At 41.5% G+C, this 25,491-nt stretch overlaps 1 protein-coding gene across 15 annotated transcripts in view; it reads left to right on the forward strand.

Annotated features, from left to right (window-relative positions):
* The window catches only part of OSBPL3 (oxysterol binding protein like 3), a 188,099-nt gene that overhangs the window by 79,137 nt on the left and 83,471 nt on the right, over nucleotides 1–25,491 (forward strand). For 14 of the 15 annotated variants that reach the window (XM_063667469.1, XM_054494372.2, XM_063667467.1 and 11 more), the window contains exon 2: nucleotides 15,373–15,617. In XM_063667469.1, the coding sequence (XP_063523539.1) occupies nucleotides 15,522–15,617 (96 nt within the window). In that variant the 5' untranslated portion in view covers nucleotides 15,373–15,521. Of the gene's footprint in view, nucleotides 1–277; nucleotides 630–15,372; nucleotides 15,618–25,491 lie in introns of those variants that run through there. The other variant, XM_054494368.2, reaches the window with a different exon arrangement.

Raw genomic sequence — 25,491 nt, forward strand, 5'->3', positions numbered from 1 at the left:
AGAATGATAGCTCTGGATTTCTTTCTGAGCCAACAAGGAAGCATTAACCAGTGATGGAAAGTGGCAGGCACCAGGAAATGAAATCCCCAAAGAAGGATGCTTTGGGCATAACATCTCTATGGTACTAGAAATATTTGAAACAAGTCAGAAAAAAGAGAGAAATGATGTCTCTTTTGGCCAAAGACTTAAAATGCCAAGGAGATCTCACAAGGAAGGAATAGCTGAAATATTCTGAAATACATAAGTAATCCCAAATGATTCCAGTGAACGGTAAAGACAGACGTCTCCTATGGGAATAAATAAATGTGCTCACACAGAGAACTCTTTCCTTGGCTCAACAAAGATTGCTATCAGTCTTTGTAAGTTACTTTCCACAGAATGTAGAGGTGAACAAAATGCAGTCCCGAGTGAGATATAGACCCAACATCTAGCAGTCAGGATATGAAGAGTGAGTCAGAGTGCAGGAAATGTGACTAATACTTTCAGGTAGCACAAAAGTAAAGCAGAGTCCAAGAGGAAACAAACCCATTTGGGGTGGGAGAGGGGTTGAGAAAAGGCTTCATGGAAAAGGCAATGCTGAAAGTGATCTTCGGAAGATGGCGGACTTTGCCATAGACGGAAGAGAGAAGGTGGGTTAAGAGGGTGCTCCATGAAGAAGGACTCACTAGGACAAAGGGAGAGTGCAGAATGCAGGGTGTGTATATGTGAGTTGTTAGAGATGAAGTTTGAGGAATAACAGCCAAAGTGTAACTGAGTGATGTCTGGCAAGGACTGTGCTGAGTGTTTTACATGCATTATTTTAGTCAATCTTCACAAAACCCTGTGAGGTTAGTACAGTTATTCGTGCCTGCTTTCACATGACGAAGCAACTCAGACATTTAGCCACAGACTAAGTGAGAGGTAGAGCCAGAGTCCAAAACCAGTGAAATGCAACTATGTAGTGGAGGGTTTTGCCTGCCAGGCCTTGCTATTTTACTTAAGCCTGTAGGCATTGGAAATTTGGAGCAGGGGAGAGTCTGGCGATAAATTGAACTAGGGAATGAATGTAAGGATTGAAGTGCTGGGAGAGAAAATGTGGAGTCAATTGCAGGGCCTAATGGTGATCTAAAGTGGATAGGTTGTTTTGAGAATAGAAGAATATAAAACACATTGAGGGGTGATGAGGTCAGTGTCAGGGAGAGAGAGAATCTACACTACTGGGGGCTCTGGGAGAGGGAGTTTGGTTGGATTAGTAGAGGGTGGGTGTCTTAATCAGAGTCAGAGAAGCCAGTGGCAGCTATTAATATCAGCATGAGGGAGTAACGAGCATAGGCTTGCTGTTCCAGTGATGAATCCAGGGGCCAACACCAGGCTGGGGACTGGAGTGGGGGTAGGGAGCAGTGTAGAGGCTTTACTAAGGTAAGAGGTCTGTAAGATGATCAAGAGCTGAAGTGCATAGAGAGAAGTGGATGAGGGACAAAACTTTGGTGAGTGCCCATGGAATTGGGAGAGAAAAAGAGACAGTAAGCAACACTTTAAAGTTAAGAGGTATCAGCACTCCTGTGTTCACAGAAGCACTGTTGATGATAGCCAAGATATGGAAACAACATAAATGTCCATCAACAGATGAATGTGTGAAGACACTGTGGTAGGAACAGAGTGGCCAATGGCCTGGAGAGCAACATGTCCATGTGTGATTGTGACTACTGCAATAAATACCTCGCTCATGACTCTTCATCTGTGCAAAAGATACTCTACAGTGATATCTACAAAGAGAATATGAAAGACTGCTGTCAGAATGGGGTGGAAGAGCAGGCTCAGAGCCTGATGGACGAAACAATGGCTGCACTTCAACAAGGAAAGTTTCCTCCTACTCCATTCTCTGCCTCTCCCCAGCAGGGGCAATGATCCCACCTCCCCCGAAGTCTCCCGGCTCCTCTTTGCCCTGGTATGATGCCTGCACCTCCTATAAGGGGCCCTCCCATGATGTCAGTGATGGGTTCTCCTCCTCCTGGGATGATGCCAGTGGGACCTGCTCCTGGAATGAGACTGCCATGGGAGGTCACATGCCAATGATGCCTAGGCCCCCAGTGATGGAACCTCCTACCTGCTCCGTGATGATGCCTGCTGAGCCCAGAATGACTCACTATGCAGATGAGGACAGGAGGGAGGCCTCTTTATGTTAGTTTCCTATTACTTGTTCTGCTTCACCAGGAGATCATGGTGCTGTGACTCTGGGTGTTTTCTTTTTTTTTGAGACGGAGTCTGACCCAGGCTCGAGTTCAGTGGCACAATCTCAGCTCACGGCAACATCCGCCTCCCAGATTCAAGCAATTCTCCTGCCTCAGCCTCCCAAATAGCTGGGATTACAGATCCTTGCCACCACATTTGGCTAACTTTTGTATTTTTAGTAAAGACAGGGTTTCAACCATGTTGGCCAGGCTGGTCTTGAACTGCTGACCTCAAGTGATCCACCCACCTCAGCCTCCCAAAGTGCTGAGATTACAGGCATGAGCCACCGTGCCTGGCCACTGAATGTTTTCTTAACAGCATGGCAAGGAAGACTTACGCCGTCTTCCTATCAAAGAGAATAGTTTTGGAGCCCATACTCATCAGTATGGAGTCATGACTCTTAGCCCTGGACACCTGTCAGAATGTCCTACGGAGCTTATTCCACTTCAATCATGGACTCTGGGCTGGGGCCTGGGCAGCAGTATTTTGTAAAAGCTCTTCACTAGTTTGCAGCCAGGGTTGATAATAATTGGTCTAGACTTTTCAGAAATTTCCTGTCCGTTTCTAATAATCTTCACAAAATCTACCCAATTTTCATTTTCTGATACCTATCTCACTCTCCCTCATCCGGCATAGCTTACTGTCAGGTCCCCTGAAGACTGAAGTCATTCAGTCCCCTCATCTGTTTGGGCTAAATTGGTAACCAGAACCCATTTAGTAGAGCTGAGTGCACATTTCCTATCTCTTCTCTGTTGTGGGTTTCAAGTTTGTCTTCTCTGTGGTTATTTTATTCTTTCCCGTTAGTACGTCTCCTTTAAGAAAAAAGATGGAAAACCAGTGGGATTGGAGCAATCCTTTTGACCCCCGATGCTTTGTGAAGAGAGTTTCCACACCCAGAAGCTTATCTTCTATTTGTGCATCTGGCTCTGGCTATGTGTCCACAAAGCCCTTTAGTTTTCACCACTGCTGTTTGCAATCCTTGGCTTGCTCCTGATACCAGTCCTCCAGGCATTATTCCAGCATGGTTGTGCAACACTCTTGATTATGAGCCTGGCAGTACACTGTTCTAGTTCCTCTGAACTTTATATATATGTATATACACACACACACACACACACACACATACCTGTATATTATGATCAGAACACTTAACTGAAACTCTGTATCCATTAAACAATAACTGGCATTCTCCCCTCCCCCCAGCCCCTGACAGCCACCATTCTCCTTTCTGTTTCTATGAATTTGATTATTTTAAATATCTCATATAAGTGGCATCATGCAGTATTTGTCCTTCTGTGACTGGCTTATTTCACCTAGCGTAGTGTCTTCCAGAGTCATCCGTGTTATTGCCCATTGTAAGATTTCTTTAGTTTTTTTACGGCTGAATAATATTCTGTTGTATGTACAGCTGTACGGGGTACTAGTTCGGTGATCGCCACAAATACCAAATTTCATGGATGTTCAAGTTCCTGATATAAAATGGCAAAGTATTCGCACATAACCTATGCACATCCTCCCGTATATTTAAACCATTTCTAGATTACTTACAATACCTAACACAGTGTCAATGCTATGTAAATAGTTGCTATACTGTATTGTTTTAAAATCTGTATATTTTCATTGTTGTATTGTTATTGCTGGAATACTTTTGCTCTGTGGTTGGCTAAATCCACAGATGTGAAACCTGCAGATACTGCGGGCTGACTGTATATACCACATTTTCTTTTCACTAAAAGAGTTGACAGTTACATTCTAACATTTCAACTGTACTTTTTCTGTCTCACTTCTCCCCTCCAAAACTACTCTCTTTGATAGGAAGAGGGAGTAAGTCTTCCTTGTCATGCTGTTAAGAAAACATCCAGTGGCCAGGTGCAGTGACTCACACCTGTAATCCCAGCACTCTGGGAGGCTGAGGTGGACGGATCACTTGAGGTCAGGAGTTTGAGACCAGCCTGGCCAACATGGTGAAACCCCATCTCTACTAAAAATACAAAAATCGGCCAGCTGTGGTGGCATATACCTGCAATCCCAGTTACTCAGGAGGCTGAGACATGAGAATTGCTTGAACCTGGGAGGCAGAGGTTGCAGTGAGCCGAGATCTCACCACTGCACTCCAGCCTGGGTGACAGAGTGAGACTGTCTCAAAAAAAAAATTGGTGGTGAGAACATGGTAGCCAGTGGGGAGGACACAGCCTGATGAAGTCAACCCTACAGCAAAACCCACTGTCCCGAGTGACGTCTGTGGTCAGGGGTCAGGGGACATGTGCCAGTAGTGAGGCCCATGTGACCGGAGAAGGGACTCAGCATTGAAGCAAGGCCCTGGGCATTCAGGTATTGAGTGTTGGCAGACACGGGGGTGGATGTGTAGCAAACATCTTTCTCTTTTTTTAAGGAGGATGTCAGACTTCTGAAAAGTCCGCTTGAGGTATTCAACATATCTATTTGGTGATACCCTTGTGAACAAGGTAGAAAACCAAGATCTGAGTCAATAGCATTTCTTCTGGTGAAGGATAGGGTTACATTTGCGTAAAAATCATTTGGAAATTATCTTTCCCTCCTTCTCCCAATCTGCCTGCAAGTGCGCTCTCCCAGGAATCCTGTCGGCTTTGAATTGTCTATCGGTGAACTTCAAAAGGCTAGTAGTAAGCAACATTGGCCACTTGGGTCTCTCTTGATCTCTTCCTTTCTTCACTGGCAAGTATCTTTGATATGTGGCTTTCTGATTCTGTGAGCTAGAGGCTATTATTTGTGAGTCCACTCTTTCCTCATTTTTCACTTGTTCTAAGGATGTTTGTGGCCATAGGAACTGTCAAGTTGAGGCTGGGAGCCATAGGGCTCACCCAGAAGGTGAAATGGAAGGCATCCTAGTGTTGGAAGCCAAGTATTAGGTTGGTACACAAATCATTGTGGTTTTTGCCAGTTAGAAAACCACCAGTACCAGAACATCTTGCCAATAGCCCAGCAGCACTTTGTCTTACTGTCTAACTTAAGAAAAAGTAATTTATTTACACATTGTCTTATTCCACGGAGTTTTTGAAGTGGCCTCCAATAATACACATACTGCACATGGAAACAGTCCGTGGTTGAGAGAATTGGAGCACAGTGACAGTAGAGGGAAGCCAAGCACAGAGAAATACTCATCTCTTGCTATTGAAGATTATCAGTGGTGAGCCATCAATTTGACCCGCTGTCCATCCTAGTACCTCAGACAAAGAGGGAGGTGTTCTGTTCACAGTCTCTAAAAGCTAAAAATAAGCCAGTCGTTTAGGTGTGGCATTCAAGAGTCCTTTCTTTATTATTATTATTATTTCTTTTCTCCTGTAAATGACCATAGAAGAGGCATTTAAAAGAAGCCTCTGTACAGTGTAAGTTGGTGTGGCCATTTTGAATAGTAATTTGGAATATCTAGTAAAACTACAACTAGTCCTACCTTAAGATGCAGCTGTTCCACTTGCTTTAGAAAATTATCATCACAGCCTCACGGGGAGCAGATACAAGGTTGTTCATTGCATCAGCATTTTTAATAGGAAAGAGTCAGAAACATCTGAACGAGTGAGTTCAAGACATAGTCATGTTGCAGGAATGGAACAGAATGTGTATTTTTGTGTGTGCAATAATTTTCAGTGAAAATAAGCCAGCTGCAGAAAGAAGTTAAGTTTAAAAAAACCCAGAAGAATGGTGGGTGTATATGTGTGGAGACCTATTAATTTTGGATGATAGTAATATGGATATTTGTATATATCCTTTGCATTTTTCTGATTAAAAGAGTAAAATACCCATTGTGATGTGCAGGATAGTGACCAGTACATCCTACACTACCTAACTTATAGCAACATGATTGCCTTCTGCTAAATGGTCTTGCATGCATTAGCTCATCTAATCACCTCAACAATCCCTTTCAGGGAGATCCTTTAATTATTCCCATTTTGCAAATGAAAAATTGAGATCTAGAGAGACTAAAAACTTACCTAAAGCAACTTAGTAAGGCTGGCCTTGAACCTGGGCAGTTTGAGTCCACAGCTTTTAGTCTTTATTATACTGCTCTACAAAATTTCCCAGTATTGTACAGTGGGTTGGTTATTTATTTATTGGCAGCAGTTATCTCATTGTAGGCCATGGTCATACTCCTAGAAGACAATGCAGGGAAAGCAGTTCTTAGAGATCAGAATAGGGTAGTTCCATTATCAGATGATACAGCTTGAGCTTGGTGCACACATTGTCTTGTCTTTTTGGATCATTTAATGGTGGCTCTCAGCCCAGAAGCGCCTTGTCAACCCTGGTCCTACAGCCAAAATACCTGTGGAGGTTTAGGAATACCAAAGCCTGGCCCCACCAGAGATTTCAACATAATAGACCTAGGATAGGGTCTGTTTATCAGCATTTTAAAAAGTTTCTCACATAGTTTCAGTATGCACTCAGAGTGTGATCTACTGAATGAGAAAGTCTGGACAGTACATAGTTCAAAGTTATAATGTTTGGCAAGAGCCTGGTGCATGGGTGTTTTGTGTTGAGGATCAAAGACAGGTCCATGTGTGTTGACTTTTATGACCAGATTGCAGCTAATGTCCTATGAAATCATGGCTCTTAATCAGGATAAGGGAATGCATCTTAGCAGGATAGATCTGTCTTACCAACTCTGTCTCTCTTTTTTTTTCCGAGATGGAGTCTTGCTCTGTCACCCAGGCTGGAGTACAGTGGCGCCATCTCGGCTCACTGCAACCTCCACCTCCTGGGTTCAAGCAATTCTCCTGCCTCAGCCTCCCGAGTGGCTGGGATTACAGGCGCCTGCCACCGTGCCCAGCTAGTGTTTGTGTTTTTAGTAGAGACGGGGTTTCTCCATGTTGGCCAGGCTGTCTCGAACTCCTGACCTCGTGATCTGCCCGCCTCAGCCTCCCAAAGCACCGGAATTATAAGCGTGAGCCACTGTACCTGGCCATCTCTCTCTCTCTCTCTCTCTTTTTTTTTTTTTTTTTTGAGAGAAGGTCTGGCTCTTTCACCCAGGCTGGAGTGCAGTGGCAAAATCTCAGCTCACTGCAATCTCCGCCTCCCAGACTCAAGTCATCTTCCCACTTCAGCCTCCCCAGTAGCTGATACTGCAGGTGTGCACTAGCACACCCAGCTAATTTTTGTATTAGGTTGGTGCCAATGGCAAAATCCGCACTTACTTTCACACCAACCTAATATTTTTTGTAAAGATGGGGGTTTTGTCTTGTTGCCCAGGCTGGTCTTGAACTCGTGAGCTCAAGCGATCCACCTATCTTGGCCTCCCAGAGTGCTGGGATTACAGGCATGAGCCACCACACCCGACCGGCCAACTCTTGTCTTTTAGTTTTCTGGAGAGCTGATTGAGGAATTTTGCCATGATGACGAAGCTTGGGAGTGGAGACTGGAAGCACATGTATCTGGTACTTGCCATCCCTTGATTAAGGAGTAGCTAAGCAGTGGGACAAAATCTTTCCCAGAAAAGAACTCAGGGTCTACTCTAATCCCTGACAAATGTACACTAAGTCTTCATGTATCTTCACTGATAAGTTCTTGGAAACTGTGACTTCAAGTGAAATGATATATACGAAGCTAATTTTACCATAGGCTAATTGATAAAAACAATGGCATATTTCCTGTGGCATGTTTCTGGTCACAAAAACATCACCAAACTTCTAAATAACAAAGTTAGATAAAACAACATTACTTGAGGACCTGCTGTATACCAAAGGCCGAAAGATTCTATGCCATGGTTGTAATATTAACCTGTGGCAGTGGTTCTTGGACTTGTGCATTCAGGTCACCTGGAGAACTTGTGAAAAACAGATCCCAGGGTTCCACTCTCAGTTCCTGATTTTGTTGGTCTGTGATAGGGTCAGAGATTTTGCATTCCTAACAAGGTCCCAGGTGATAATGATGCTGCAAGTCTTAGGGCCACTCTTTAAAAACCACAGGACTACGATAATAAAAGAGGGTTTTAGCTTCCTACCCTCTGCCACGTCACACATACACAAATAGAAGGATTGGCTCGGAGTCACATAAGAAAGGTTGAAAGCTACAGGCTAAGTCAGTTATATTCTCAAACTTTAAGCAAAAATCACCCAGGGCATGTGTTAAACATGCAGGTTATCAGGCCCATCCCTAGATAGAAATTCTGATTCAACTCATCTAAAGTGGAGCAAAATTTGCATTTTAAATAACAATCCAGAAGACTTTGAAGAAGGTGGATCTGGACACTTTGAGAAATTGTAGGTGATTGTATAGTTATGGGTATTTACAGTGGATTGGCAAATTTGTATGCAGAAATGCTAATTAACAAACAAATTAATGTCAGGCTGCAGAGACCTCCATGCCCTTGGTGCTCTTCTCGTTACTAAATCTCCAAGTATAATTTACTTGGGTGAGTATAGAATTCATATGCCTGTGCAATCTATATATGCTGTAACAAAGAAGTCAGCCAATGACCATTGGTCTCCAGAAATATCTTGACATGGGTCAAAATTAACATGCAATAATTTAATAATGATTATAATGATGGTAATAATAATAGAACAGTCAAGTCCTGAATTTTAGTTAAAGGAAGTAAAGGAGTCCACTTCAGAAAGAAGGAAGCCCAACTTCTTAGAAATCCCTATGACCTGACAGTCCCAGTAAGAACACTGAGAGCTGGAAAGAGATGCAAGTTCCCCCAAAGCTAAGGCAAATCCAGCAGTATTAACAGCTGCAGTGTGGTTGAGGCCAGGAAGGTTGTCATTGCCTTCTCTTCTGCTCTGTCCAGACCACACCTGGAGCTTGTCTTTAAATCTAGGCATCATTGTTAGAGAAGCACAAATTGAAGGGTGATCAAAGTTGAACATCTGGGATCCTAAGGGCTTTTGATCCATGTCCCATAAGAAATGGATAATGATGACAATGAGGCTGTTTAGTCTGGAGAAGAAAAGATTTGCTGGGTGGGATGTGGGGATGGTGGTGGTTTCAGTGCAGGTTATGGTTAAAAAAAAGTTCTGTCTTGTTCTATGTAGTTACCAAGGGCAAATCTAGGAGCAGTGCATGAAATTATAGTGAGTCATTATTTCAGCTCTAAATGATGACAAACTATCTAGAATAGATTTTTAAAAAGGTGAAATGGAGTGCCTTGTTTCTGTCACAGGAAGTGGTCAAGCAGTGATGATCTAGCTATGTTATAGAGGGAGTTCTTGCTTTGTTTAAGCCAGAGGTTGGGCTAGAATTCATTATTAGGCTCCATGATTCTGTCTAATGACTGGTTAGTTATTGCGCTTGTTGTTTTGTTTACTCAGTGATGACAAATAAATGGTTCCAGCGTAAACTGACAGCCAGATACCATTGTCCAGCTTTTTGTCTCATGGAAGCTGCACAATTCGAATATGCATCCAGGTGCGTTTCTGTTGCTGGATTGGGCTCTGAGCAATCTGATGTCCCCTGAAGAAGTGGATTGTGAAGGCCATGGATGGAGCAGGGAGTATAAATGGATACTCTATTGTGCCAGAGTAAGCATTTGAGTCTTTAGGCCTCTTGACTCCTGTCTTGCCAAAAGTGAGAATAAGATTTTTTAAAAAAATGGTTTGTGGAGGAATTGTTAGACTTTAAGGAAGGGACTTCTGTGGACCCTGAGCCTTAGTACTCATCTCCCAGAAACTTAGTACTCATCTCCCAGAAACTTAGTACTCATCTCCCAGAAACTTAGTACTCATCTCCCAGAAACTTAGTACTCCCCTCCCAGAAACAGTGAGGTATGGGTGCCCTTGGATCAGACCAGCAGTTCAGATAGTTCGGACACATGGACAACACTTCAGAAGTCCAGAATCACCAATCGGTATCTGAAGTTGTGATTAGAACCTGCTCCCAGAAACTTCTGATGCTGAATCTCTGGTCTGTGGTGCTTAAAGCCAAATAACCAAAGCCCTGCTTTTGACCATGTAACATTTTTGAAATCAGGATGTTTCAGAGGGTACCATTTGTAAAAAGATGCATATCTGGGATTTGAATAATTTTATTTTACTAAAGAGCAGAAATAGATATCCCACTTAAAAAATTTCTAATATTAATTCAGGACATAATTTCTTTATATATTTTACTGGGAAATTGCAAACTATTTGGAATTATATGCCATCTGGCCTTCATGAAAGTCGTTTCTAACTATGGAAGCAAAATCTGTTTCTCAAGCAAAACATGGCCAAGTGTCTGAGTGCGGGCCCCCAGGCCTAATGGATTAATAAGTAGCTGTGTTATATGCCACTCTTTGCAATCTACCAGATAATATTGCTTTTTTGGAGACCTAGTGTTGATGAATTCTGTGGCTTTTATCTTTCTGCATTTATGTCTTCTTCCGAAGTAAGCACACTGCTTTAATGCTTTAACACTAGTCTATTCACACTCGCATTACGGATTTTGGGAGGTGTTAATATGTTGAAGGACACACATGTTTTAAGATTCTGTCATCTTTATTTGTTTGTAGTTGAAGGAGGGGTAGAGCTTCTTATCTTGTGCTGCACCTGCCACTTTCAGGAAGCCAGGAGAGAGGAGGCCATGAGCCTTTACATCTGTTGAGTGTCTATTCTATTCCAAAGCCAGACACTGTAACCTCATTTTCTTATTTAATCCTTCTAATTTTCCTTCCTTCCTTCTTGCCTGCCTGCCTGCCTGCCTGCCTGCCTGCCTTCCTTCCTCCCTCCTTCCCTCCCTCCTTCCCTCCCTCCCTCCCTCCTTCCCTCCTTCCCTCTCATGCTGGAGTGCAGTGGTGCGATCTCAGTTCACTGCTCTCATGCTGGAGTGCAGTGGTGCAATCTCAGTTCACTGCAACCTCTGCCTCCCAGGTTCAAGCAATTCTCTTGCCTCAGCCTCCTGAGTAGCTGGGACTACAGGCATGCACCACCATGCTCGGCTAATTTTGGTATTTTTAGTAGAGATGGGGTTTTACCATGTTGGCCAGGCTGATCTTGAACTCCTGACCTCAAGTAATCCAGTCGTGTCCACCTCCTAAATTGCTGGGATTATAGGCGTGAGCCACTCCACCTGGCCAAATCCTTCTAATTTTCTGGGGTGGCTATTATTATTCCCCATTTTGTACAGGAAAAAGTAGAAATCAGAGAGCTTAATACATTTGTCAAGGTGCACAGAATTTGTAATAAGGAAACACCAATTCAAACCTAGGTCTGACTCCTTCCAGCGCACATATATAGTATGTAATGTCACCTTTACATCTTTTCCCAAATTTTGTTATCTTTTCTAAGTGAAACCTGAGTCTTAAAATCAGCCTTTGTTGCCAAAATACTTGACAGTGTGTTGGTCATTTATTCTTCCCCATTCTGGGTAGAAATCAGGGTTCTCTTTTCCTAGTGGAAGCCCCAGGACAGCTTATGTTTGCATGTCATGTGTCCATTTGACTTTTAACCAAAACACTAGCGTTTCACACAGTCCTGACCCATCAGCTTCTCAAAGGTGGGTGGCAGTGGTGAGAGACGATGAAGCTCATCTTAGAGGCACAAACAGGGCATTTTTGAACTGACACAAGTGCATCTGGTGTTTGACACCTGTTGGTTTTGGTGGCCTCTGTGATTTAGAGAAAGGAAAGGGCCATAAATTCTCTCCTCCTCAACCTTACCACCAGGTGGTTTGTTGAAACAAAAGCAGATCCCAAACTGGATTCTGTCACACATCAAACACTGACATTAGGCAGAATGCACCAAAGTAGCCATAAAACCTGTTCCTGTAAGCTGGGGCAAGTCCTAGCTCTCCATCCTTAAGGCATGTTGACAAGTACTTGCAGGAGAGATTTACTCAGGGACAGCAATCTGCAAAAAGATCAGCTCCAGGGGCCCAAGAAGCCTTCTTGGCAGGCTGTAAATGTTCTATTTTTTGATCCAGCTGATGATTATATGAGTATTTGCAAGTGTAACGTTCTGTATGTGCACTTAAGATTTGTGCACTTTAGTATACCTGTTATTTCTCAGTACAAAATAAGGTGGAAATAAATGTTTGTCCTTAAATTATTCACAGTCTGTGAGTAGGGAAATTATCATGCATTATTGAAACCCATAAACCCTTTGAATTAGAGGTTTTCCATGGAAGGCTCTCCGGGTGGAGTGAAAGCACTCAGGGGTCTTTCATATGCACCATCCTGCCGAGGCCTCCTCTCTGGTGACCCCAGCCCATCCCTGTGGTGTCCCCTAGAGTGGACACAGTAGTTGCCTCCATCCAAGTGACCATCTTGGCACCTGGGATACCTTAGTGTTGGGCTACTGCTGCCTTCTTTCTTTATTCTTCCCTGTTTTAAGTAGAGTCATGCATCGCTTAAGATAGGAAACACTGTGAGAAATGTGACATCGGGCAATTTCATCATTGTGGGAACATGTTGTTGTGGGAACATCGTAGAGTATACCTAGCAAACCTGAATAGCAGAGCCTGCTACACACCTGGTCTCTGTGTTACGGCCTACTTCCCCCAGGCTACAAACCTGTACGGTGTGATACTGTCCTGAATACTGCAGGCAGCAGTAACACAATATAAGGATTTGTGTAACTAAACATAGAGAAAGTACAGTGAAAATACAGAATTATAGTCTTATGGGACCACCAGCATATATGTGGGCTGTCACTGACTGAAACCCCATGATGTGGCATGCGACTATATATCCTTCTCTTGGAATTTGACTTCTTTTACTTTTTAGGCCGCTTTTGGTGGCTTTAACCAAATTCCTGATGAGGCTAGGCAGGAAGGTTCTGGGGGATGAAATAGATATATTTCCCTAGGCAACAATCCCAGACTCCACCCTGGGGCTGGTCATGGGAGGGGCTGCGGGTTCCCTGTCTCCTTTCCCAGAAGGGGAAAGGAGACAGGGGTAGGGGTCACCAGGGGGTCATGCTGGCAGAGCTGTTAGCTCTAAGTGCCAACTTTGATAGCTATTGGATTTGGCCTACTAAGCCCTGGCTGTTGCCTCCCAAGTGAAATTCTCCAGAACAAAGAGATAAAGATGACCCTGTATCAGCTGCCTCTAGGACAGGGTTGTGGTGTTTCTGCTTTGGTGGTTTTAGAATTCCTGTGACTTCCATTTATTGCCCATGTTTCTCTCCCTTTACATTTGCACACACCCCCCTCTCATCCCAGACTCCCACTTAACAGAACCCCAGCCTTAAAGAAAAAAGAAAAGCAAAGTTTGTACACACACACACACCCCCCCTCCGCTGGTATTCCTAATCCACTGTGGAATCTGTTGCCATAGCAGTGGCTGCCCCCTCCCTGCCCCGAGCACAGACACACATTTCATCATTTGGGGCTCCCACCAGGTTTTTAATTTTTTTTCTCTTTCTCAAACAGCAACAGCCAACACTGCTTTTTCACAAACTGTTAATATATCTTTACAGTACTCTCTTGGTACTTTTTAGATTGCATTTGCTTCTAACTTCAGGTACACCTAGTCATGCCCCCATCAGTAAGGCTAATTTTATGAAGAGGCTGGTGCTGGTTTGCTTTTAGTCTTACTTATTATTGGATCCAATACTAAATGAAGAAAGGGATTTGGGGAGTTACTTAAGAGTAACATGGGAATTGAACTCTATGGCTCTGGGCACCTTAATTTCATTTTCTGAGATTTTGTATTTCTTTTCATTGTTTTGATTTTAGCTTATTGCTTTAACGTACTCTTTTTTATTTTTAAAGAACTAAGTGTTAATGAAGGCGTAGGAAAGAGTATATGATAATTAGCCAAGTTTGATATCATAGTTAACTAGCTGGTTCCTAGATAAATATATGATACTCTTCTTTTTATAATTAGACTATGTGAACATTAATAACGGAATGGGTTGGGATATATATATATATATTTATTTTATGTTGTTAACCTGCTTAGGAAAGCTGTAGAATTTACTTGAACTTAGTGTGTTAAATAAAGTCCTGGTTTTTTGAAGCCAAAACCAAACATGTTAGTTACTCTTAACCCAGGGCTGTGGGAGAAGCCAGTGATTCTAGGCCCACATTTCCTCTTCGAAAACTAGAAACCCTTCCATCAGGGCAAGACTCCCAAAGAGCTGCAGCCTCCACCGCCCCGGGTTCAAGCGATTCTCCTGCCTCAATCTCCTGAGTAGCTGGGATTACAGGCACCCACTACCATGCCTGGCTAATTTTTGTATTTTTAGTAGAGACAGAGTTTCGCCATGTTGGCCAGGCTGGTTTAGAAATCCTGACCTCAGGTAATCCTCCCACCTCGGCCTCCCAAAGCATCAGGATTACAGGCATGAGCCACTGAGCCCGGCCTAGTTCCAGAACATTCTTGTCACACCAAAAAGAAACTGTAGCCATTAAGCAGTCACTCTACTCTCCCCCCAGTAACCACTAATTATTGGCCTTCTGTCTCTATGGATTTGCCAACTCTGGATATTTAATATGGAAACATACAATGTTTATTTTTTTGTGTCTGGGTTATTTGACTTAGCCTAATGTTGTCAAGGTTCATTGATGTTATAGCATGTATCAGTACTTCATTCCTTTTAATATCTGAATAATATTCCATTGAATGTATATACCAGATTTGGTTCATCCATTCATCAGTTGATGGACATTTGGGTTCTTTCCACCTTTGACTATTGTGAATAACATTGCTATGAACATTGGTCTACAACTTTTTGTTTGAGCACCTGTTTTCACTTCTTTTGGATCTATACATAGGATTGGAATTACTGGATCACATAATTCTGTGTTTAAATTTTTGAGAAATAGAACAGCTACCAAACTGTTTTCCACCATGGCTATGCCATTTTACAGTTCCACCAGCAATGTCTGAGGGTTCCAATTTCTCCATACTCTTTCCAACACTAGTTATTTCCCATTAAAAAAAATGACTGTTATAGCTATCACAGTGGATGTGAAGTGGTGTCTTACTGTGTTTTAAGATTTTTTATAGTGCTGATTTTGTATGTGTCTGGACTCAAATTTTTATATTAATGTTCTTAAGCCTGCCATATTGCAAAGCTACGTGAAAAACCACCTATACAAAATTCCCAGTAAGAAAATGATGTAAAGCTTCTTTTCCTTCTCGGCCCCTGCTATAGCCAAACATCGTGACTCTGTAATCTGTAGTATGTTTAAGCCACTTGCAGACAATTTGTGGCAAATTAGAGATGATATCTGATGCCTCTGACCTTCTTTCTAATTTCTCTTTTTTAGGTTTTAGGGTTTCCTTTGGGCCACCCAAAATGTTTTTTAAATACTTTGGATAAGAGCTAAACCACCTGCCACTGGGGACTTCCATACTCTTGGCTCTGTTGTCATCTGACGGCATTTTGACTGTCTCGAGGCCAAGTGACTTGCTGTCCATGATGAGTGATGAGAAGAACCTTGGTGTGTCCCAAAAATTGGTATCACCTTCAAGGAGCACAAGTAGCTGCTCTTCCAAGCAAGGAAGTCGACAGGTAAAGTTTAACTCATGCAAATTTTAATATGCAAATGTAAGCCATCAAGTTTGCTGGGTAAAATGCACACATTTACTTGGGAAATCCTACTTCTCAGTTTAAGAGCATTTACTTTTGGTTATTTCTTGACTGTATGAGGAGAGTAAATTCTGTATAATTTTAATAATGTGTGCCTACCAGGTAGGAAGAACTGCATTTGGTTCTTCGTATAATTTTATTTAATTCTTGCAACTGTCCCCCAATGTAGATATTAACATCTCCATTTTCCCCATGAGGAAGCTGACTCAGACTGACCAGGTTACTTGCCCAAGGACACACAGCTAATAAGGAGCAAAGAAAGAACCAAAGCTCAGTCTGTTTGGCTTCAGAGCCCACACTTTCCTTTATATCCTGCTAAGTAAAACAAAAAAACAATCCATCATTTTTCCGGTAATTATAATATCCACCCCAACTTTCTTCCCTTCATCAAACCTTTTATGGCAGCTTGTAACCACAGACTGCCCTGTTAGTAGCTTCGAGTCTCACCTGCTTTATAAAACTGTAACGGATGAGGTAACCTAATCTACAGAAAAATGGTCCAAAGAAATTAAGTAGGAGGAAGAAAGAACTGAAACAAAGGACTGAATAATTAACTCCTAAATAACTGTTGAGTAATTATATATTGTTTCTTGATTTCCTTTCTAATAAATCTTTGTTGGCAGAATTTGCTGGTTTTAGATCAGTGCAGTAAATGCACATTAATCATTATAATTCTTCCCCCAGCAGTTAGGTGGAGAGAGAATGAGCTGTCAGAAAGCTGAATTTATGACCAAAGTGGTCTCTGAGCCTTTTCAGCACCTGCTGCCTCTGTTGGCATTTCCTTTTCCTCATGGGAAGTGCTGGCCTGAGAAATCACCCAGAGTCTTTGGTTCCAGAATTGGAAGCAGCAATTAAGCAACTCCCACCTCAGTCACGTCTACACATTTATGACACATCATCAGGGGTCTGTTCAACTGAGCGTTGCCTGGGATAAGGGGCTTTGCCACCCATGAATCTGTGATTCCAGGAAATTAGATTTTGCCACAGGCCTGACATTTGGGAAGCCCTCCAGGATCGCCCCTGAGGGGTTAAGAAGGAGAATTTTGTCAGCACTGTCATCGGTTCCTTCTGGGCTTAAAAAAAAAAAAAAAAAAGAAAAGACTGAAATTAGTCATTGGCTAATGCATCATGGCTCCCTGGAGTTCTGTTTTCATGAGGGTCACTGTGCTTGTCCCCTTTGTCAGCTTTCCACAGGAGTATTTTTCTCCCTAAGCCAAAACTCTGGTTGGGATTAAAACAGCATGTGGTATATCCCCTACCTGCGCCATCTTCCTTACACCTAGGGATTGTTACATCCTTCTTTGATAAAGGGGGAGAACATGATTCATTTAAGTAGCAGGTGGTGATTACACCATAGGAATTGGAACAGTACAATGAAATTCTCAGATCAAATACTACAGAAACTTTTTTCAGTGCGTTATTTGGAATTGATTTGGTTTTCACAAGGCTTTTTTGAAAGTTACATCATGAAGGATGAGAGGAATGTGCTTGATGCCTCAACTTTTTTCTGACTTGGATTGCTTGGTCAATCTGTCACTCATTCATCAAATGGTCATCTTTTATATTTAGGGTCTCCTGCTTTAATATGCATATAATGTGGCTTTATAAATGGAGACACTTATATTTCCTCTGTGGCAGAGAAGGTAGAGAATTTATTATTTCAACTTCAGCCTGAAGTTAGTTATAAAGCCCATGTTTGATTTCCAGAGGTCATTTTCTTGGTCCATCTGCTTTCCCATCCTTCTGTCGAAGAAAGGTGTTCTGTCCCAGGGTATGCTTAGTGTTTCCATCCACGTGGTCCTCCTTGGTCCCCCATACCCAATCTGCCTTCGCAAACTGGCCCAAGATTGTGCTTCAGTCTTTAAAGGTGCTTCAGAGGTGCAGGAACCTTTGAAGCTCTCCTCACTTAGGGCACATAGCCATTTCCGATGGTCTGTCGGTTGCTAAATATAAGGATGACACTGTGTTTCCAGTAACGTCACTAAAGAGTACCAGTTAAACACTTAAGACTTCAAGATTTACATAGTAAGAAATTTAATTAGAGGAATATGAAAATATAACTAAAGATAATCTGTACAAATACCTACTTGTATTTCAAACACCAGTTTAAAGTCATTTTCAAATTGCTGTCTTTCTTTCATCTGGAGGGGATACATCTGATGTTGATTTTATTGGTCATTTTTCTTAGTGCTAGTTTTTCTCATGTGCTTTGGAATTGCAGCTTAGAGCTTCATCTGGAGATTGTTTTCCATGTATTCTTTCTCTGCGCTCACCCTGACCCATCTAGGGATTTGCTGTTGCCAACTTCCTACCTCCCAGGACCCCAGTGCAGAGTCAAGTCTAATATTTGCAGCAAGGGCCTTCTGTTCCATGATGATGATGGACCCAGCACCAGGCCCCAGACAGCATAGCCCAGGGCCTGGCTGTGAGGCTGTGTCTCCCTTCGCACCTCTCCCTGGGCAAGCAGATCTTTAAAGCTCTCTTTCATTGTGGTGTGGGGGCTTCCCCCTCCACAGTTTCAGATTTCCAGTAGTGAGCCTGGCTCAGGTCCCAGCCTTTTCCTGATGACATTTTTCTCCTCGTTAGCCCTCAGAAACAGGCTAATGGACACCTCTGTCTACAGTATACTTTACATTTCTATTTGGTTCTGATCCGTGGAGATACGTAATCTTTTTTTGCCACATTATTCTTTTTTTTTCAGGTTTGTTGAGGTAATAAATGACAAATGAAAGTTCTATATATTTATGGTGTATAATGTGATGTTTTGATACATGTACACATTAGGAAGTGATTACCCATTATCAAGCTAATATACCCATCACCCCCCATAGTTATTTGTGTGTGTGTGTGTGTGTGGTAAGAACATTTAAGATCTACTTTTATGGCCAATTTCAAGTAAATAATGCAGTATTATTAACTATAGTCGCCATGGTGTTACATTAGATCTCCAGAACTTATCAAACCCTGATAACTACCATTCTATCCTCTGTTTCTGTAAGTTTGACTTTTTTAGATTCCACATGTAAGTGAAATCATGCAGCATTTTTCTTTCTGTGCTTGGTTTATTTCACTTAACATAATGTCCTCCAGTTCATCCATGTGATTGCAAATGACAAGATTTCTTTCTTTTTTAAGGCTGAATAGTAGTCCACTGCATAAGGATATGTACCACATTTTCTTTGGAAATATTTAATCTTGTTTCTTTATCACGCAGACACAGAAGAGCCCTGCATGTTTATAACTTTGTATATTTTTGCCATATTTGGAGTGAGGGTAGCATTTTGTATATTTTTGCCATATTTGGAGTGAGAGTGGCAATAGGGAAGGGGCATTAAATGCATGAACTTAAAACACCATCTTAGCTGGAAGACATGGTTTTTTAAAGTCATTTTTACTTAAATTCTCATCCAGTATTGCCAGGTGACCTTGAGAGTATCTGTACTTCAGCCACACTAGTTTTCTTTCACTTTCTGGAGCTGAATTTTCTTTTGTCCTTGTTTCCTGAACTGAACTTAAACTTGAACCTGGTCTTCCTATCTCAGACCTATTCATATAAAATCTCAAGGAGCTATGTGTTTATGTATAGATACTCTCCTACCTATATACCTGTGTTAAAAGAGCTTGCTTCCTTGAAGGAGAAAATGATTGAGACCCAGGTGTTTTCATTTTTACATCTGACCTAAGACAAAATGTACAACTTAGGGCCACGAAAACCCTAGGAGGAGGGTTCTGTCATCTTTTAACTTAAATACTGGGGCTCCTGAGATTTTAAAAACAATAAGCCTCACTTTGCCAGTATGAAAACAACCTGTCAATAAAATCTCTTCAAGATAATTTGAGGAGAGAGGTATGCATAGTGATTAGAACATTAACTCTCCGATCTTGGGTCCACCCATTAATTGGTTCTGTGACCTTAAACTCTCCAAACCTCAGTTTTTTCATCAATAAAATTGGAATAATAATAGTTCTTTTCTCATAGCATTGTGGTAAGGATGAAAAATAAGCACTTATTCCAGGGTCAGCCTCAGGATAGGTGCTGAGTAAATATAAACGTATGTTTTTATCATTATAATGAACATTAATTTGACCTTCACTTCTTATTTGTGAAAGTCCTGAATGCTCATAGTGAATAGTTCTAGCTTTTTTTCTCCCAGGAACTTTTACAGTATCATACATGTATCCACTCATACCTTTTTAGTGTTGTACAAAAGCCCACTAAAATATACACTGTATTTGTGAATATATACTTTTAAAATAAGAAATGCCTTACTCTACACATTAACAAAATGCTTTTGTGAAGAATACAATAGAATATTTAATAATTGGGCTACATTTAACATCTTTAAGCGTAACCTATACCTAAAACAAGTGAAAAAAGTTGATGAATTCTTACCCCATCCTGCTAAGCCTTGCCCTTGCTTGGGTGGTAAATGATTTTCCCCTCTCGCCCTCTATGCCAGCATCTATCTCTTGGTAGTAGCTGCACAGAGCATTGTGTTAAGAAGGACTTTGCAGCTGAGTCTGTATTCAGGGGAAAGATTGCCGTGTTTTTAGCTGTGACTTCTGGGCATAAGGCAGGGAGAGCACAGCATGGACACTGTGTTTGTCACCCCTTAGTGATAGAGAAGAGTTGAAATCAAGAGCTCTCTGTTGCAATCTTTATATTGTGTTATTGGATGAACTTCAGGCAAGTGTAGGTTGTCTCAGTTCTCCATTCATAAAATGGAGGAAAACTCAACTCCTGCTTTTTCCTGTGGAATGCGGTAAGAGAAAATTGAGTGTTTTCAGTGGCTAAAAGACATTGAAAGTCTTTCGAGAAAAGTCCTCTGTAAATTTAAGAAACTGGTATAATTACAGATGAGCTGCCTTTACTTTGACCAGTTCTGGAAGCAGAACTCACATGACCTTGTTTCAAAAACCATGACACTCTGCAGAATTGATTCTTTTTGAAGTAGATCACTTTTCAGATGTCGTGTCTTCACCATAGAGGAATCTACTTTTCTTGTAGGAACTAAAGGGACCCTGCTTATTAGAAAAAAATAGGTTGTTGGTCCCTCCTGACTGTCTTAATCATACCTTATTGTTGTAGAGTTCTAAGTGGATCTTCAGTGTTCTTCCTCATCCCAGGTTTTGGCTCCACTATTCCTTTAGCTAGAATGATCATATGAAACTCTGCTGCCCTTTTGAATTGTGTCATTTCCTTAGCAAGAATTTTTATTTATTGCTTTAAGCTTTTTAAATGATTTTTATAAAAATAAGATTTGCTCATTGTAAATCATTTACATAGTAAATGTGACTTGCTATGCTTTAATTAACTTGTGTTCAAATAGCTGCTGATAGGTCAAATAAAATGCCTGAAAATGACCGTAGTTTGTGCAGGTCATTGGTGTCATTGTCAAATAGTTTCCTTGCAGTCCTGGGGATGAAAGGCTGATTAGAGTTGATTCATGAGAGACAAGGAACAGAGGAATAGAACAGCCCAGTTCTGCCAGGCCCCTCGACAGGATTTGAGAGAAGCCTTCACAGATGTTCTGGTTTGGAACCTTGAGCTTGGCTAATACCATGCTTAACACTGCTATCGTCTCTCCTCTTTCAATTGCTTCATTGGTTAAAAAAGTATATGGTTGTTTAAGTACTGGGTCCTGTTTATACATCCTTTTATTTCTCATAGCACCTAGGACAGGGCTTTGCATGTAGAAGATACAAATCGTCAGACTGAATTTATTGAAAACCAGCGACAAATATCCTTTTATTGGGGCAGGTGAGAATGTATGGCCAGGTATACATGGAGAACATGCGGGAGCAAAAAGCCCAGAGATTCTTAAGCTCTTCCACTCCAATGACAGTTGTGAGGATCTATAATAAAATGAAGAAGGGCTTCCCCATTGATTTTATTCTGCAAATGATGGCATCCATAAATGTTCTTCTATACCTGTGGTCTGTGAAGGAACTACTCTATTGAACGTCTGGAACAAAAAGTAAAGACGCGGCTCTAGAAACGGTTGCTTGTTCTCATCGGTTTTGCTTTTTGCCTGCTGGATAACCTTGCCATGTTTTTTTAAACACATTTTGGGTCTAAGCTTTTTAGCTGTGAAATTTGGATAATTTTGCTTACTTTTGAGAACTAAATGAAAGAGTAAATAAGAGGCATCTAGACTAACATATGGGAAACATTCAGTAAGTGTAGATTAAATTAATGAATGAATAAACATGCAGTTGCTTAGTAGAAAGATTACCATTCACAAAGTCTTGTAGATACATTAAGTGGGTTAAGGAATATCTAAGTGGGAGGGAGAATTGCTATTTTAAAATGTGTAAAATATGAGTAATTGCAATTTCCTCTTGTCTTTTTCCCACTGCCCCCTTACATTTCCTTCCTAGAATTTTCAAAGTAACACATTCCAGAGGCCAGATTAGCTTGATAAAGATGACTGAGTATGCTTTGTCTTTATCAAAAGAGTCCTATAGCCTTGAGTTTTATTTCTTCAGCCAATATCTATTGAGAGCCTGTTATTAAAAGGCCCTGAGCAGGGAGATACGAAGCTATGAAGGACAGGACAGCTGAACAGTTCATCATAAATAAAAATCAACTCTGATTGGAAAGAGTATGAGTTGTAAAGAGAGCACAGCCTCTATTCAGTTTTAAAATGTATTGTTAGCATTTGGCATAGAAGTTAGCAATAGAGAGTAAATCCTGTCAAAATAATTGACAGGTGCTTCACTCATGATTGCAGGGGTTTTGAAATGGAGAGATCTATTGCTAGGTAAGTTTCCATACAATTATGTAATTCACTCTTGTCACCCTGCTGTTTCTGGGCTGAACTACAGTGGCTTGAACTCTCCCAGGGTCACCTGATGAGAGCTTATTTATGCAGGGTATTAGATTATGCCGCACTCCAGAGAGCCCAGCCTGGCTGGGCTCAGGGCCGGAACTCATAAAACAGGTGAGTGGAATGGGGAAGAATTTGCCAAGGAGGGAAAAGTGAATTAACACTTTAATGTCCAGGTGTTTATCATTTCAGCTGTCTGGATATTGAAAATGCTTAGTCCCATTTCTTTCTTTTTTTTGTTGTTTTTTTTTTTGTTTTCTTTTTGAGGCGGAGTCTCACTCTGTTGCCCAGGCTGAAGTGCAGTGCCGCAATCTTGGCTCACTGCAACCTCTGCCTCCTGGGTTCAAGCGATTCTCCTGCCTCAGCCTCCTGAGTAGCTGGGACTACAGGTGTGCACCTGTAGTACCACCATGCCCTCAGGTGATCCAACCTCTTCGGCCTACCAAAGTGCTGGGATTACAAGTGTGAGCCATCACACCTGGCCCCGTTTATTTCTTCTAATTTCATAATGTCTTTAGAGATGCTAAGATTTAGCATCTCTAAATTTATTTCAGTATTCAGTATAGGCTGAATAAACACCACAAGAAAGTCCAGTCAAGGAGGAGGGACGTTGGAAACATCGTGGTTGTCTCACACTGTTCTATGATGATCATAAAAGAGGAGAGGCAGCGAGCATGAACTCTGGAGCCAGATGGCCAGTGTTTGAATCTCCGGCTATTTATAAGCTGTTTGATTTTGGACAAAGTTAGTACCCTCTCTCTGCCTTGTTTTCTTATTAGGTGTAGGTTGCTTAGTTTGAAGAGAGCCTGTAGTAGGAAGTGCTATGTAAGTGTTTGACAAATAAACGTTCACCTTTTGTGAGCAGGGGAGTCCCGGGAGCCCTTAAGCAATGTCACAGCTGCTTCCCTGCTTCATCTTTTCACCTGGGAGGCGGGTGGCAGAGTACAGGGGCAGCCAGCTTGGCTTGTGTCTAGGCTGCTCTCAGAGGAAGACTCAGCATGGGACACTCGAAGTGAAAACTCTCCGATAGCATCTTCACAGCTCATAATATCCTTTCATGCTACCCTTTGGAGTCTCAGCACAACTCAGTGAGGTCTGTAATGTTTCCCCCACTGTGGAAAGGAAATATAGTCCAAAGATATTAACTGATTTGTTCGGAGTCCCATGGCTAATAAATGGTAGGTGACCCGGCAACCAGCTATTTGGAGAGCACTGGGTTTCTTTAGATGCTAGAAGACTTCTTCAGAAGTTAATTCAAGTTCCATGCCTTATGTGCAAATGGTTGTTATTTAAACAAGCCTCCATCAACTCACATCTTTATGAATGCAGGGCCAAGAAGAACGTGGATGATTGAATTAGCCTTAGGATCCCTGTTTGCCTGGAGCTGTTTTTTGTTTGTTTGTTTTCTAGTGGACCCCACTGAGAAAAATAATTAACTATATAGTTCTTATAGTTTTCTAGATTCTCATTTTCTGGACCTTTTACTTCTCCTCCTTACTGCTGACCTTTTAGCCACCCCTATGGTTATAACATACCTCAGAGGCAGAAAGGCTGAAGAAATAAGACTGAGTTCTCAATATATTTCCACTCTGAGTAAGTCTTATAAGACACAAACAAACATTTGGTATCAGAAGAGGTTAAAGTATCAGCTCAAATGACATATTTGGGTTGTCAGGACTTCTTTGTTCCTCTCCACATCCACAAATGACAGACTGTCAGCTGCATTCCACACTCTGAAGATCACGAGAAACTGAACTCTTAAAACACTTCCGGAAAGTTGCTGAACTGTCTGTATTGTTCTGCAATTCTGGAATAATAATCACAGCAAATATATTTGAGTGAGATTTAGAAATATTATTTTGATGAAAACTGCATGGGATTCCTTAAGAAAATAAATGTATTTATTCATGGTTGGCAGTGGGCACATTTAAGATACAGGAAGGCAGAACCCTGGCCCAGATGCTCTGGTTGAGAGCACAGCATAGCAGCTGTACAAGGTAATGGAATGTTCTCAAGAAGCTATTGATGCAAATGTGAACTGAACTGACCGATTCAATAGCTCTTTCCTGGGGAGGGGAAAGTCTACTTCAGTAATTTGATAATATTAAAATACTAAAGGTCCAGAAGTGACAGTGCAAGAAGTAGGACAGAGGCACAACAGAAGACTTCCCTAGTGTCATCTGATGTCCCTCTAAAACCTACACCCTGGCCCTACCGTCGAGTTCAGCTGTGTTTTCCACTGCACCTGTACACAAGCCCACATCACCCTAAATCACCTCCTCTCTGTTCCTACTTCAGATGAATCACATTCCTGACACATCTTGGCCCAGTGGTCCCTGGTGCCCTGTGTAGTGAGCTGAATCATCAGAAGACATGTTCACTTCCTACTTAATTAAACTAAAAAGTTTCTGCACAGCAAAAGAAAAACAGTGAACAGACAACCTGCAAAATAGGAGAAAATATTTGCAAACTATGCTTCCAACAGGGAACTAATATCCAGAATATACAAGGAGCTCAAACAGCTCAGCCACAACAACAAAAAACAAATAGTCTCATTAAAAAACAAGCAAAGGACATGAATAGACATTTTTCAAAAGAATACGTACAAGTGGCCAACAGGTATATGAAAAAATGTTCAACATAATCATCACGGAAATGCAAATCAAAACCACAATGAGATATCATCTTATATCAGTCAAATGACTATTAATACAAAGACAACAACATGTTGGTGAGGATGCAGAAGAAAGGGAACTCTTTCACACTGTCGATGGGAATGTAAATTAGTACAGCCTCATCAGAAAACAGTCTGGAGATTTCCCAAAGAACTAAAGAACTACCATATGATCTACTGGGTATCTAACCAAAGGAAAAGAAATAAATATATCTAAAGGGTACCTGCACTCATATGTTTATTGCATCAGTATTTACAATATCAGAGATATAAAATTAACCTGTTTCCATCA

The sequence above is a fragment of the Pongo pygmaeus genome, chromosome 6 (assembly GCF_028885625.2).
Source record: "Pongo pygmaeus isolate AG05252 chromosome 6, NHGRI_mPonPyg2-v2.0_pri, whole genome shotgun sequence".
In the NCBI taxonomy this organism is placed as follows: domain Eukaryota; kingdom Metazoa; phylum Chordata; class Mammalia; order Primates; family Hominidae; genus Pongo; species Pongo pygmaeus.